Source organism: Dipodomys merriami, unplaced genomic scaffold (genome assembly GCF_024711535.1).
Source record: "Dipodomys merriami isolate MVZ:Mamm:240054 unplaced genomic scaffold, mDipMer1.0.p SCAF_440, whole genome shotgun sequence".
NCBI lineage: Eukaryota > Metazoa > Chordata > Mammalia > Rodentia > Heteromyidae > Dipodomys > Dipodomys merriami.
In genome coordinates this window covers 680,501-696,440 of record NW_027206003.1, presented here as the reverse complement: position 1 = coordinate 696,440, position 15,940 = coordinate 680,501, and the positions used below count along the sequence as shown (strand labels likewise).

General features: G+C 50.9%; 1 protein-coding gene across 3 annotated transcripts in view; it reads right to left on the bottom strand.

The window, feature by feature from the left end:
* LOC138808132 (tumor necrosis factor ligand superfamily member 4-like) overlaps positions 1 to 15,940 on the bottom strand; it is a 66,097-nt gene that overhangs the window by 31,005 nt on the left and 19,152 nt on the right. Inside the window, exons 1-2 of one of the 3 annotated variants that reach the window (XM_069994088.1) lie at positions 6,529 to 6,561; positions 5,147 to 5,308 (exon numbers count right to left, since the gene is read on the bottom strand). In XM_069994088.1, the coding sequence (XP_069850189.1) occupies positions 5,147 to 5,152 (6 nt within the window). In that variant the 5' untranslated portion in view covers positions 5,153 to 5,308; positions 6,529 to 6,561. Of the gene's footprint in view, positions 1 to 3,264; positions 3,652 to 5,146; positions 5,309 to 6,528; positions 6,562 to 15,940 lie in introns of those variants that run through there. The other 2 variants (XR_011366397.1, XM_069994087.1) reach the window with 2 other exon arrangements.

Genomic DNA, 15,940 nt, shown 5'->3' with positions numbered 1-15,940 from the left:
AGTCATTAGAACGCTGTATAGTCCCACACAAAGATCCTGACTGAGACACCGAAGACAGAGGTCTCTTGGAGCTCGTGTACATCATTTTATATACGTGGGATGAGGCACTTTGGCATGTGCCTTTGTGGTTCTCCTAAGAGTGTCCTCTCTTGGTTTGTGTGTGAATATCTAAAATCCCGTATTAGTTATCATATCCCAGCGTATTTTTAGATCTAATTTCCACATATCAGAGAGAACATGTGGCGTTCCTCTCTGGGCTTGGCTTACCTCATTTACCATGATTTGTTCTAGCTCCATCCCTTTCCCTACAAATGATATTATTTTATTCTAATGGCTGTGAAAACTTCCATTATGTATAGGTACCACATTTTTGATCCACTCATCTCTTGTGGGCAGCTGGGCTGTTTCCATATCTTGACCATTGTGAATACTGCGGCAGTGAACGTGGGTGTGCAGGTGTCTTTATCATATCCTGGCTTGTGATGCGGAGGTAGATGCTCAGGAGTGGTTATGGCTGGGTCATGGGGAAGTCTATGTTTGGTTTTCCAGACTGCTGTCCAGAGTGGTTGTACTTACATTCCCACCAACAGTGCAGTAGGGTTCCCTTCCCCCCACATCCCCGCCAGCATTTGTTGTTGTCTGAATTCACAATGTTGTCCAATCTTACTTGGATGAGACAGTATCTCAGGGTTGTTCTGATTTGCATTTCCTTTATGGCCAGGGATGATGAGCATGTGCTCAGGTGTTTCTTTGCCATTCTTACCTCTTCTCAGCTCCCTTGCCCATCTAGTGATTGGTTATTAGGACTGGGAGGGGTTAGTTTCTTGAGCTCCTTATATATATTGGATATTAGGCTTTGTCACATGTATTGCTGGTAAAGATCTCCCAGTGTGTTGGCTGTCTTTCTAGTTTAGTAACTTTGTCTTTAGCTGTGCAGAAATTTTTTATTTTGATGTAGTCCCATCTTTTTTTTTAATAAGGGAAAGGTATTTATTTTTATTTTATTTATTCCTTTTTTCCAGTCCCAGGGCTTGAACCCAGGGCCTGGGTGCTGTCCCTGAGCTTCTTTTGCCCAAGGCTAGCGCTCTACCACTTGAACCACAGCATCACTTCTGGCTTTTTCTGTGCATGTGGTACTGAGGAATCGAACCCAGGGCTTCATGCATGCTAGGCCAGCACTCAACCATGGAGCCACACACCCAGCCCCAGTCACAATATTCAATCGCATCTGTGAAAATTGAACCGGGTAACTTGAGGGTTAGGTGCGGCTGGGAGAGGGTGGCATCAATCAAGACACATAGCACTCACAGCTGGCGTGATGAACTGAAACACTTTCGTACAGCTACTTACCGGTAATCGTTTGTAATTCTTAAAGCTTTAAACCACTGCGGTATGTGAAAGATGAAAACCTCCTTGTCCATAGTTTTTTAGATATTAAACCTTTGTTGCTAATTCTTATATTTTAATATAAATTTAGGATATGTAACTGGAAATATTCCCTTATTTTCCTCATGATTCAAATGTTTAGTTTATACCAAAATGCCAGCTTCTTCCTAAGATATGCTGAATGTAAACTGGGCTGAAATTTTTTAGCAGTCGTGTTGACTTGAAAAGTCTTCTAATCCATTTATGAACACACATACTGATATTGTGGATGCAAAAAGCCTTTTTTTCTCTTTCAGATATTAACTGGTATTTAAGATAGCGTATGTGCAAAACATAATAATAGGACTTTTCAACCTCTCGTCCCTCTTGTTCCATTCGGTGACAGATAAGGCAGGAGGGGTCGGTGCCCAGCAGTCATGGAGTGACTTGTGGCGAGCCAGAGCAACAGGAAGGTAATACTGCGCAAGCATTTCTAGAAGGAGCACTTTGACAACCGGGACAACTTAAAGATAAGAGAATAGCAAAGGAGAAAAGAAGGCCAGAAACCAGCGAGGAGGCAGGCTGCAAGTACTGAGAAGCCCAGCTAGGGATCAAGAGGGAGGTTTCCGCTCACCGCTCAGGGCATCGCTCTCATTATCGAAATGCGTGGTCAAGGGAGGCAGGAGACAGGGCCACCCATTCCATTTCCCCAGGATGTCTGCACAGGAAGGAGCCATCCTCCTGACGGTTTGAGTCTCTGGCCCTGTCACATGACATTTCAGGCGGACCACAGGGTGGGTGGACCCCGGAAAGAGGGAAGAGCAGCTGGATGTTAGCATCAGTCGGGCGACCTGAGACTGTCAGGCGGCCGCTGGGGTCAACCCACGCGGCAGCCCCTCCGCTCCCCAGAGGCCTGCCCCCAGATCCTAAAGCCACCTGCCTTTCCCAGTGACAAAGCCCCTTCATAGCAACCCCTGGAGAAAAGCTCTGCCAACCCCCAGCACCATCTGCCTCACAGAAGCCGCCAGGACTCCCAGAGGATGAGCAATTAGCACTGAGCACTCACTCAATGAATGCTGGGTGAGGTAGCTCCCACAAAGGTCATGCTGATAGCTCAGAATCACACCACGATTCTGAACCCCTTAAATCATCCAATACTTGTGTGTTTCATGAGTTTAGTATGGGGCATACTTCCTCATATTGCGAACACGTAAAAATGGATAATCCGTATGTCCATATATGGCCACTTCGTGTCCATCAACACAGCTAACTAAGCACCTGACCTACGGCATGTCTTTGTTTAACTGAAGTTTGATTTCAGTGGGCCTGATGGGTAATTTTTATTGACTGTGGTTCTAGGCAAACTTTAAAACTACTTAGGTTGGATCATTTTAGTATGTTAATAAAACTTAGATGAATGTTCAATGCAATCTGTAACTTAGTTTATCATCTTGCTACTCAGGAGGCTGAGATCTGAGGATCATGGTTCAAAGCCAGCCTGGGCAGGAAAGTCTTGAGCCTCTGATCTCCAGCTAAAAGCTGGAAGTAGAATTCTGGCTCACGTGATGGAAAGCTAACCCTGAGCAAAAAAAGCCCTAAGTTCAAGTCCCAGACCAGCCCACAAAATAATTAAAAGACCCTATCACACTACTTGTTAGGACTTCAGCACATTAGATTTGAAAGACCATAGGAGACAGAATCAAAGTGGGAAACTCCCTTCGCCGGTACTAAATTCACAAGTTACGGGCACAATCCTTCACAAGACTGCTTTTATTTCAGACACTAGTTCCAAGTACAGGGGCTCCCAAGCCTTTCCTCACTTCTGATCAATGGGCTACAGCTTTGAGGGTATCCGTTTAACCCTTCAGGTTTGATGTTTTATAGAACAACCTATAGAACTCAGAAAAAAAGCATTTATTACAGTTTTAGTAAATCGTAAAGATATAAATCAGAACCACCGAAGGGAGGAGCCTGAGGACAGGGTCTAGAAAAGTTGCAAACCTGAAGTTTGTGTCTTCCTCTGCTTGCAGACGCCAGGAAGCCTTCTCTTCCTCCCACACGATGCTGGGCAGTTAGTTCCCAGATGACTGGAGAAGCGTATCCATGCTCTAGCGTTCACGATGTTATTGGCAGTTCTTTGCACGAGCATTCACTACCTTGTACGGTTGAACTCGATTTCCAGCACTACCCTCCAGAGGTCAGGCGGACAGCACTAGGGCTCAAAGCCCAAACCCCCAAATCACATGGTGATCTCTCTCATGATCTGTGTCATTTCACTCCTGTAAACTGCCAAATGCCACATCACAAGTCAGCCCGTTAAAACTAACATAGTCAATCTCCTATGGCTCATCCACCCCTTTCAAGAGGAGAGAGTGAAAACGCAGACAAGAATCCGACGTATAGCCTCCAACCTGAACAAGTACCAGGGAAGGGGTGGACGGGGAGGGGCGGGAATGCTGAAAGCGCTCATGTTGGTCAGGATACGTCGCATTCATAAGCTGCTTTGCTAAATGCAATGCCTTCGTACAACTACTTAATGATAATAATAAAAAAGAACTTCTAAGCAGAAGCACTGTGTTCCAGCAAGACCCCTTCCATGACTGAGAGAACTCATAAAGCCTACTCCCGGCAAATAGCTTACTTTAGGTAGAACTGTATGTAAAACCAACCAGGCTTCTCCTAACTCTGCCAGCTTACCCCGAGGCTATGGTACAACACTGGAAAGACAACCACGTCACAGGACCTGACACCAGAACACTGGAGCTTCTTCATTTGTGCCCAACTTTATGACTTGGTAGGTTAAACAACACCCAGTTCGAGATGGGGTCAAGCTACATGGTTTCTCGGTGGCCATGGTCAGCCATGCAGTGTCTACCGAGGCCCAACATCGGGCCAAAAGCTATCTCTTAAAATAAAAGGCAATTCTCTGCAGAAAATGAGTATGCTTTGCTCCAAAATCCTAGGACCGAGGCTGCGGTCTATCCATAACTGCTGGCCAAATGATGCACACAGGGTCTGCCATCACGTGACACGTCAGACAGCACTGGATGTGCTGAGCTGCGTGGTCCAATCAGAATGGACATAACAAAGACTTATTTTGTTCTGAGTCTCACTCCAGACTAGTAGTTTGGGGAATCAAGCATCAGTGTCTGGAAGTAATGCGCCTAAATGAGGAGCAGGCTACCTCCAAGACCCAAAGAAAGCCCACGAGGCACTGGATCCCCGCACGGGTAGCAGGAGGTGCTGGCTGCAGCAGTAATCCTTCACCTCACAAAGGGCATCTTGACCCCCACCCACTACTAAGCTCCCCAGAAAATCCACTCATGTAGAAGGAGACGGGAGTCTTTGTTGGGACTATTTCTTATCCTCTCATATGTCAATGTCTCTCCAGCAGATGTGGAATATTGCTAATCTGCAACACTGTCGTCCACGCGCTGAGCTGGTGGAAGGCTAATGCAAGGAAGGCGTCAGCAAACTAAATTACGACGCAGAAATGGAGAGTTCTATACCCCTGAGGACGGACAGTGGAGATGTATTTGCAGGCTTCAAAAGCTAAAAGCAAACTACTTCAAGTGATTCTCATGAATCTCCTGAGTGCAGTAAAGAGCACTCAACAGCTCCTTAGCTTTATGCCAGAAAAATGCGTCAACTTGCTTGAGCAACGAAGCCGCGTCTGGTCTAGCAGCTGTAATCTGTGTTATCATTTCATGTTTACAATCACCCACTGTCATTCTCTGCCCAGGCTAAATAAGCCAAACTGGAACGTATTGAGAAGACCTACCTGCATCTTCCTAGTCCCTGATGATAATGATGACGATCAATCACATAACACCTTCAGTAATCCAACGTGACTGGAGACAAAAGCATTTCAGGTAAACCAATCCTATGTAGCTTTTCCCATCCTGGTATTTCCTCCACAGGTCAGGCAGCTTCTGTGAGGATTCTGTGAGGTATGAATAGGTCCATTTCCATTTCAATTATTCGTTTCATAACTTGGAAGGCGAGAACAGGGCATCCTGTGTCACTGAGGACCTGAGCTAACACCCCATTCACTGTCTGACTCCATGCTCCCCTCTCTAACTTCTGGGACACAGTGGCTTTTTTCGCCTCCTAGAATTACCATCCGCTGAGAGCTAGTATTAGTAATCCCCAAAAGCATTGGTTCTTCCTCAACGCAGAATTGCCTTGGGAAAAAAATCTACAGGTCTCTCTGAAGGCGACCTGAAAAAAGAGACAGCACCAATTTTCACCAGGCTTCCCTTCGTTCCTGACTCAAATCTGGGAGTTGATCAAGAGGTCATGACTGCCGACCTGATTTGGGCTCAACATTCATTTGTTCATTTGATCTAGGATGTTTCTACTTGCCCAGATCAAATAAGAATTTAGAAGAAACACCAAGAGCAACTAGCCGACACCATAGGTCTCCTTGAGTCAGATCACCTGACTGTTGCTTTGACTCTAAAGTCCACTCAGTAAGCGCTCCCTCCTCACCTCTGTGGATAAGCACCATCACCTGGCCCTGCCGACAAGAGTTTAAAGAAAGATGGCAGGTCCTCCTCTGGGCAGGCCAGAGCCCACCCAGGGAAATCCACAGGAGTGAGCGGAGACAACTGGAGACACGCCTAACCACTAGCTGCTACATACTTCACCTTTTACAAAAAGTTAATCTTCGCCGGGCGCCGGTGGCTCACGCTGGTCATCCCAGCTGCTCAGGAGGCTGAGATCTGAGCATCGCGTGGTTCAAAGCCAGCCCGGGGAAGGAAAGCCCAAGAGACTCATCTCCAATGAACCACCTGAAAACCAGAAGTGGCACTGGGGACCAAGAGGTAGAGCGCTAGCCTTGAGCTGAAGAGTACAGGGACAGCGCCCAGGCCCCGGAGTTCAAGCCCCACAACTGACAAAAAATAATAATAATAATAATTTATATTTAAATACATTTTTTCCAAAATCTGGAAGCTGTATATTTAGTAGAGACTATTTATGTAAAATACCTACCTATAATAATAGTGAGTAGCAAGTATTCATTACTAAAACAAATTAGTCTATTTTTATTTACCTGCTTGCATTATTCTTTATTTTAAAGAAAACAAGCTTATGGTCATCTCTCTAACAATCAGCTCAGTTCCAATTATATTTCTGAGAAAGAGAAAGAGAGAAAGGTACCGAAACTTGTCATAATTTGCTGCTGCTTTCAGTGAGGCTTGAATGGTCTCCAAAATACATTCTAAGACTTGACTGTCCTCACAAGTCTCTCTGATTCAGTAACAATTACTTTCAGAACTGAAAGAAAGAAATTGAGAGAAAATAAAAAGTTCATAAGGCCTCCTCTCAACCAACAGTTGGGGTGCAATGGCACAGAACTCCGTCTCAGTCACGTGGGCGTCTGAGCCAGTGGACCCGCACGTGGGGTCGCTGATCCCGAGAAATCTGGAAAAAAGAGAAACCAGCTGTCCACAAGGAACTTCAAACATGGGCGGCTGGAAGGAGCGGAACCGAGAGTGCTACACTAATATGCGGCAAAGATATGAATCAGACAGCTGTTCTGATCTGAATCAGAAGAAAGAGGGACCTGAATAAGTTAACATTTACAGTTTTGGTGGGTTTTTTTGTTTTTGTTTTTTGTCAGTCGTGGGGCTTGAACTGTGGGCCTGGCCACTGTCCCTGAGCCCTTCAGCTCAAGGCAAGTGCTCTGCCACTTTGAACCATCTCTTGTCCTGAAGAAGTGAGTGTCAAACAATTTTTGGACATATTTTAAAAGCAGCTCAGATGTCCAATTTTAAGTCAAGATCGAAACATGTGAGGCCAGAGGCTGAGGGATGTGGGGGTGATTTCCCCAAGAAGTCTGCATGTTGTTGAACAGGCTAGTGAGGGAAAGATGTGTACAACTTTCAAGTATACCTATAATTTCGGAAAATTCCCTTTCTATGAGCTGCCATAAGTTATGAGAATATCCCAAGTCTTTCAATATTGTTATGGGTCCCAATTTATAACCCCAACCAAGAAAACTGGGTACCTAAGTCAGCATTCTGGCAGTACATTCAAGCCGTGGATGTGGATAAACTGGGGAAGGTGGGCCTTCAAGCAACTGGACCCCTTTTCTGTCTGGGCATTTGTAAAAATGATTTGGCTTCTGGGAACCCATTTGTTTGAGGTTAGATTGAGAAATGGCATTGTTTTACCAGTTTATGAAACAGTTGGACACTATAGAACAGAAGCCAGAACTATTTCCACTTTCTATAGTTACTGTACCATTTAAAAGTTCTATATGGAGAGAGCAAGGGAATGTGCCCAAAAAGAAATGTACTCGTCTCAGAAAGTAAAAAACCATGTTTTCTCTCATACATGGGATCTACCTTCACCAAAAATGAGGCATGAATGTAGAAGGTGGACTGTTGGAAGGATGGAACAAAGGAGACAGGGTGCGGGGGTTAAATGCAATTAAATATCTGTACGCATGGAAATAGCCTGATGGATCCCATTAGAACTGCTTTTGAAAGCAGGAATAAAAAAGATAGGAGGTGATCAAAATGTAAAATAAATGTACTCATTACCTGAGTTATATAACTGTAACCCCTTGGGACATCCCCTTTACAATAAAAAATGAAAAGTATATATTAAAATATTCATTTGAATGATAAGAAATAAAAATAAAATATTCTATATTAATTCATGTACTCTTCCCTGGGTACAAATCTCAGGCATATCTCATAGATTTTTCCAACCACTCTTGGAGTAAAACAACAAGATGAATATATTCGTTTCCTTTCAACATTTTCCATCTGAAATCTATCTCAATGGCATTTTATAATCTTAAGAACTTTTTGCCCTTTTTAAGTAATACATGAAAATAATGAAGCATCATAAAAAGATAACACTTCAGACTTGATAAACCCTAGTAATCTCTCTTTCTGGGTATTGAAAGATGGTGTTAATTAAAACTATTCTTATCAAATCAGAAAGTTCTCTGAGCTGTGGTCTGGCTTCAGGTCTGGAAGCCAGAAATAAGCAAAGATGGTGGAAGGGGGGTGGTGGTGGTAAGATCCATGTGTAACCCTGGTCACACCTTCTCCTTCACTCCTGGATGGTGCTTCAGACCTTCCAGGATTGAAAAAGTGATAAGGTAAGTAAAGACATTTTTTCAGTGTACACTTACACTTGGCCACAGGTATCCTCTGTGAGGGACATTCTAAATGTCAATGTGTTCTTTCTTGCAGTGGTTTTGTGGCTTTTTCGAAGATGACCATCACCAGAGATCTTCTGCCTACATATAGTTCCTCTGACGTGAGCCAGGCCTCCCGTAGATGACCAGCACAACTTCTCCTTTAGCTACTGGTTTCTGTGGTCCACCACCCTATTAGACTTCATCTCTCAATTGGTGTGCCATGAAAAACAACCTAGCATGATTTCCTCCTCTGGGGCACTCAAAAACACAAGGGAGATTCACACATCCTTTGTCACGCCACATGCTAGTGGTGCTGAATTCTAACAGGCCATCTCTCGCCCATTCCGCCCTGTCCACGGCGTTCAAGCCTCTGTCCTACCTCTACACCTGGCAGTACGGCGCTTCCACAATCCCAAGGAGCGTTCTCCAGAGCGCCCTCCGTGAGCGCCAGGACAGAACTTCCTTGGCATGGTCAGGCTGAGGCGCCCTCCCTTCGCTTTCTAGCTCTAACAACTTTATGACAAGCATGCTTAAGCATAAAATGTGGGTTTTGTGAGTTTCATTTATTAAATCGGTTCCTTTCCTAGCTTTCCCCTAAAATGCTATGAAATAGCTTATAATAAGAGACAGAAGCATAAGTTAAGATAAAATATCTATGTTAAGTGCTTTAAGTTACATAGGGTCCATATATTGAGAAAGACAAAGTATCACTATTGTAGTGTTCTGGCTAAGAATGCATAGCCTAAATCCCACCATTAAGGAAATAAAATTATGAGGGAAAAGGTTCTTCTAATAAAAAAGAAAGGGAAGTTCTATACTGAGTTCAACTATCCAAAAAGAGTGTTTCTTTGAAATGACTTTCTTTTCTTCTGGTACTAAATGCCTAGAGTAAACTACTTGAGATGTTTTGTGTCGGAGACTCTAAAGGGTGAAATGGGCAGAGTGGACCGGCATTGTGACTGGCCTCGAGCCAGAAGCTGGGAACAGTGCTTCATCAGACTCCACCTGCTTCACACTGCTCAGAACCCCAGGGCTGGGGCACGTGTTGGGACAGCAGGCTCTGTAAAACACAACCTGCCATACAGCTTACATCCAATAGTGTTCGAAACTTACTTATTCTTTCTAATCACTGATCTATACGTTCTTTTAGATCTTCAGTGTACACAATCACAGTTTTTGTAAAGAAGCAAAATCACATCTCCTCTTTTCAACCTTCATGTCCTTTCTTAACACTCTTTGTCACACTTCACTGGCTAGAACCTCTTGTAAAATGTTGAATAATAACAGAAGTATCCTTATGCTTGATTTAAAGAACATTCCACTCTTTTGTTTTCTAAAACTTTTAATTTTGATTATATGGGGCCTGAACTCTAGGCCTGGGTGCTGTCCCTCAGCTCTTCAGCTCAAGACTAGTTCTCTACCACTTGAGCCATAGCACCATTTCCAGCCTTTTCTGTTCGTGTGGTGCTGAGGAATCGAACCCAGGACCTCATGCATGAGAGGCAAGAACTCTACCACTGAGCCACCTTCCAGGCCCCAACATTCCACTCTTAAGAATGATCCATTGCTTTAATTTTTGTAACTCATACTCTTTATCAGATGAAGCCAGTGAAGGGAGCCCCCCCCCCTTCTAGCCGACTGACAGTTATTTTTGGATAATGAACCAGTAGTAAATATTTTTCTGTATCTATTGAGCTAATTGTCTAACTTTTCTTTTTCTATGATTGGTGCTCTCTCTCTTTCTCTATTTGTGAGAACCAGTTTAGGTCTTGAACTCAAGGTCTAGTGTTCTCTCCTAGCTTTCCTGCTCATGACTGGCATTCTGCCATTTGAGTGATGCCTTAGTCGATTTTGGTGGCTAACTGGAGATGGAGTCTCACAGACTTTTTTGCTAGTTCTGGCTTCCGACCACAATCCTCCCTATCTCAGCCTCCTGAATAGCTAGGATTACAGGTGTGGGTCACCTGTGCCCAGCTTATATATAATTGGGTTTGAGTCTGTCACCTTGCATTTCTAAAATAAGTGTAACATTGTGATAACGTAGCGTTCTTTTTCCATGTTGCCAAATGTCCTTGTATTTTTTTCAAACAATTCTTTTGTGTTTCTAAATACAAAGTAATGAATCTCCAAGTATATAAAAAATCACCAAGAGGGGCTGGGAAGGTGGCTCAGTGGTAGCGTGCTTACCTTGCATGCATGAGGCCCTGGGTTCAATTCCTCAGCACCACATAAGCAGAAAAAGCCAGAAGTGGCACTGTGGCTCAAGTGGTAGAGCGCTAGCCTTGAGCTTAAGAGCTGAAGGACAGCACCCAGGCCCAGAGTTCAGGCCCCACGACCGGACCCAAAAAAAAAAAAAAATCACCAAGAAAGTAGATGACTGCTCACGTATCTGAGCAATTGGCTAGATGTATGTTACATTCCATAAATAAATTTCCCGTCCTCATATCAGACAAGTATAAAGTATTTCCAATTACTCAAAGAATCACTGTAAAAACAAAAAAACCACGAGTATTAACAATGTTGATGTTAAGCCACAAATCTCTAATGTGAGATACTGGAGGTTTAAATCTCGGAATGGAGGCTGTTCCCGTTTCAAAGCAGTGGAAAGCTGGTGGCCGTCCCCCTACGCAGTCTAGTCCCAAACCACGAAGCCAACAGTGTAAAGGCCGGGAGACGGGACGGGAAGAGTCACGACTCTTGAAAATATTAAAATCCTAATTACATTAAAATATTGAAACACCTTAATGAAAATATTCAGCTCTGCAAGGGCAGGGAAGCCAGAGCGTCTGTGTGTGCGTGGTCGGTACGGCCTCGTCTGTGTGTGCGTGGTTGGTAAGGCCTCGTCTGTGTGTGCGTGGTCGGTACGGCCTGGTCTGTGTGTGCGTGGTTGGTACGGCCTCGTCTGTTTGTGCGTGGTTGGTACGGCCTTGTCTGTGTGTGCGTCGTTGGTACGGCCTCGTCTGCCCATGCCAGGACTGGGCTGCAACTTCAGCCTTCAGCTGACACAGTTGCTTGGCTCACTGCTGGAGCTCTACCCCTTGATCCACCAGCCTTGAGCTATTAAAGCCTTCCAGAAAATAATTTGGCTATATGAATCTGTCCACCGAGGTCCCAATACCTGGTGATGATGAGATTTAGGAACTTTACATACCAGGAAGAATCAGCAGTTGTCACAAGTGGAAACAGTTTTTCAACACTGAGCTACAAATAGCTCAAGCTTAAGCTTAGTCTTTTGTAATTAGATACTAAAATGAAATTCAGTCTCATTGTACAAAGGCAAAGAAACACAGGGGAAAAAACAGCCATCTTTACTCCCCCAGACACTGCTCCTCTTCAGGATTTTTAAAAGGTGAGCGCTAATGACTTGAGAGAATTGGTTTGTCCTTACTTCCATGGTGTAAGAGATGGAAGACAGGCCAAGAGAAAAAGAGTTCTTTGGAGATTAGGCAATGAAAGTAGTTTTTGGTTTTTTTGTTTTTTTTTTACTTACTGTGTTGGTAGTGGAGCTTGAACTCAGGGCTGGTACACTGTCCCTTAGCTGGGGCTTGAACTCTGGGCTGGTACACTGTCCCTTAGCTGGGGCTTGAACTCAGGGCTGGTATACTGTTCCTTAGCTTTTTCACTCAAGGTCAGCACTCCATCACTTGATTCACAACTCCACTTCTTGGTTTTTGGTGGTTAATTGGAGACTTTCCTACTTGGGCTGGCTTTGACTGCAATCCTCAGATCTCGGCTTCCTGAGTAGCTAGGATTACAGGTGTAAACCACCAGCAGGTGACTAAAGTTTTAGCTTGAGAGAACCAAGAATGTTCTTGGATCTCTAAATGAGTAAAGAATTGTTCATTATCTAACAATAATCAAGACTTATGGGCAAGTTTGTGATTTTGTCCAAGTGGTTGAGGAAACTAGGATTTTGCAGGTATTTACGAGGGAACTATAGAGGACACAAAAATAGTGTTTTCCTATTTGTCCCCTGTGGTATGCTGGCATTTTGGTGGAGAGATCCCATCTTCATTAATGAGTAAAATATCTGCAACAAGGTGGATAATCTTTCTCCCTCCCTTACACTGACCAGACAAGTATATTGAGTCATTGTTATCAAAAGTCAAGAGAAACATGGACCCGACAAGCATGTACAGGGGTGGTTCATGTTTGAATGCCATGCTATTTGGGATATTCAGTCTATAGAGTTTGGGGCTGGTCAGCAACCAGCTTATACCAACAACACACGTACAAACAAGTCCCTAAAATGACTTTCAGAGACTGATGAGCGTTCTTCAGGGGACTCAACAGGACGGCAAAGAAGGCTGAGTGGAGAATTTGGAGTCGGGGTTGAGATGGGAGTGAAGCAGCCACGGGAAGAGCTGTGAGGTGAGTTGGGTGGGGGCAAATCCAAACCTCCATGCAGCACGGCTGGCTCAGGCCGCAGCAGCAGCAGCTGGCGGCCAGTGAGACGGTGGAGGGGCAGCCAGGGCTCCCCACACAGGCTCTCCAAGTCATGGAAAAGGGTTTGCCCTGAGTTCGAGCCCCACAACCGACCAAAAAAAGAGATACCCGTGTTCTGATTCTGGAATTTGTGAAGATTATGTTACTTAACGAGGCGCCCTCTCTGGACGCCCTGGGGGAAGGGGCCTTGGCTGCAGGGAGGAAGGGCAGCAGGACAGGACGTGGAGCCACAGGGCCGCAGGGGGGAAAGGCACTCCCAGTGTGTGTGGGCTTTGGGGACTTGGGCCTGGCGCCCGGGCCTCCCGGGCCTCCCGTGCTGTCCTGCCCCTGCTGGCCGAACGCCGAGCCTCAGACCTCGGGGCACGCAGCGGGACCACGGCGGGCGCCCGGCCGCCAACTCCCCAGGCCAGGGAGAAGCGCTAAACTGGGACAGGTGCAGCCGCTGTGTCCAGAGTGCAGAGGACTGGGCCACAGCGTGGACACGGGTGCTGGGCACGGCCTGCGGACACGGGCACGGCCTGCGGACACGGGCACGGCCTGCGGACACGGACACAGCCTGCGGACACGGGCACGGCCTGCGGACACGGACACGGCCTGCGGACACGGCCTGCGGACACGGCCTGCGGACACGGCCTGCGGACACGGACACAGCCTGCAGACACGGACACAGCCTGCGGACACGGCCTGCGGACACGGACACGGCCTGCGGACACGGACACGGCCTGCGGACACGGCCTGCGGACACGGCCTGCGGACACGGCCTGCGGACACGGGCACGGCCTGCAGACACGGACACAGCCTGCGGACACGGCCTGCGGACACGGCCTGCGGACACGGCCTGCGGACACGGACACGGCCTGCGGACACGGACACGGCCTGCGGACACGGCCTGCGGACACGGACACGGCCTGCGGACACGGCCTGCGGACACGGCCTGCGGACACGGACACGGCCTGCGGACACGGGCACGGCCTGCAGACACGGGCACGGCCTGCGGACACGGCCTGCGGACACGGCCTGCGGACACGGACACGGCCTGCGGACACGGGCACGGCCTGCAGACACGGACACGGCCTGCAGACACGGCCTGCGGACACGGCCTGCGGACACGGACACGGCCTGCGGACACGGCCTGCGGACACGGACACGGCCTGCGGACACGGACACGGCCTGCGGACACGGACACGGCCTGCGGACACGGGCACGGCCTGCGGACACGGGCACGGCCTGCGGACACGGCCTGCAGACACGGCCTGCGGACACGGGCACGGCCTGCGGACACGGCCTGCGGACACGGACGGACACGGACACGGCCTGCAGACACGGCCTGCGGACACGGGCACGGCCTGCGGACACGGACGGACACGGACACGGCCTGCGGACACAGCCTGCGGACACGGACGGACACGGACACGGCCTGCGGACACGGACACGGCCTGCGGACACGGACACGGCCTGCGGACGGGAGACTCCTGCCATGAAGGAGACGGCGGAGGAGGGCGGCTGGGTCTGTTGCACTCTGGACGCCGCGGGGGTGGGGGGTTCGGGGCCCGCGGGGGGGTGGGGGGGTTCGGGGCCGCGGGGGGGGTGGGGGGGTTCGGGGCCCGCGGGGGGGGGTGGGGGAGTTCGGGGCCCGCGGGGGGGGGTGGGGGGTTCGGGGCCCGCGGGGGGGGGGGTTCGGGGCCCGCGGGGGGGTGGGGGGGGTTCGGGGCCCGCGGCGGCGGGGGGGTGGGGGGAGTTCGGGGCCCGCGGGGGGGTGGGGGGGTTCGGGGCCCGCGGGGGGGGGTGGGGGGAGTTCGGGGCCCGCGGGGGGGGTGGGGGGGTTCGGGGCCCGCAGGGGGGGGTGGGGGGAGTTCGGGGCCCGCGGGGGGGTGGGGGGGTTCGGGGCCCGCGGCGGCGGGGGGGTGGGGGGGTTCGGGGCCCGCGGCGGCGGGGGGGTGGGGGGGTTCGGGGCCCGCGGGGGTGGGGGGGGTTCGGGGCCCGCGGGGGGGTGGGGGGGTCTCGGGGCCCGCGGGGGGGGAGTTCGGGGCCCGCGGGGGGGTGGGGGGGTCTCGGGGCCCGCGGGGGGGGGTGGGGGAGTTCGGGGCCCGCGGGGGGGTGGGGGGGTTCGGGGCCCGCGGGGGGGGGGTTCGGGGCCCGCGGGGGTGGGGGGGGTTCGGGGCCCGCGGGGGGGGTGGGGGGGTCTCGGGGCCCGCGGGGGGGGTGGGGGGGTCTCGGGGCCCGCGGCGGCGGGGGGGTGGGGGGGTTCGGGGCCCGCGGGGGGGTGGGGGGTTCGGGGCCCGCGGGGGGGTGGGGGGTTCGGGGCCCGCGGGGGGGGTGGGTGTTCGGGGCCCGCGGGGGGGGTGGGGGGGTCTCGGGGCCCGCGGGGGGGGTGGGGGGGTCTCGGGGCCCGCGGGGGGGGGTGGGGGGGTCTCGGGGCCCGCGGGGGGGGTGGGGGGGTCTCGGGGCCCGCGGCGGCGGGGGGTGGGGGGAGTTCGGGGCCCGCGGGGGGGGTGGGGGGGTTCGGGGCCCGCGGGGGGGTGGGGGGTCTCGGGGCCCGCGGGGGGGTGGGGGGGTTCGGGGCCCGCGGGGGGGGTGGGGGGGTTCGGGGCCCGCGGTGGCGGGGGGTGGGGGGGTTCGGGGCCCGCGGCGGCGGGGGGGTGGGGGGAGTTCGGGGCCCGCGGGGGGGTGGGGGGAGTTCGGGGCCCGCGGGGGGGGGTGGGGGGTTCGGGGCCCGCGGCGGCGGGGGGGTGGGGGGAGTTCGGGGCCCGCGGGGGGGTGGGGGGAGTTCGGGGCCCGCGGGGGGGTGGGGGGGTTCGGGGCCCGCGGGGGGGGGTGGGAGGGTTCGGGGCCCGCGGGGGGGGGGTGGGGGGAGTTCGGGGCCCGCGCGGGGGGGTGGGGGGGGTTCGGGGCCCGCGGGGGGGTGGGGGGGTTCGGGGCCCGCGGCGGCTCCGGCCGGCCCTGACCGGCCTCGCACGCGGGCGTCAC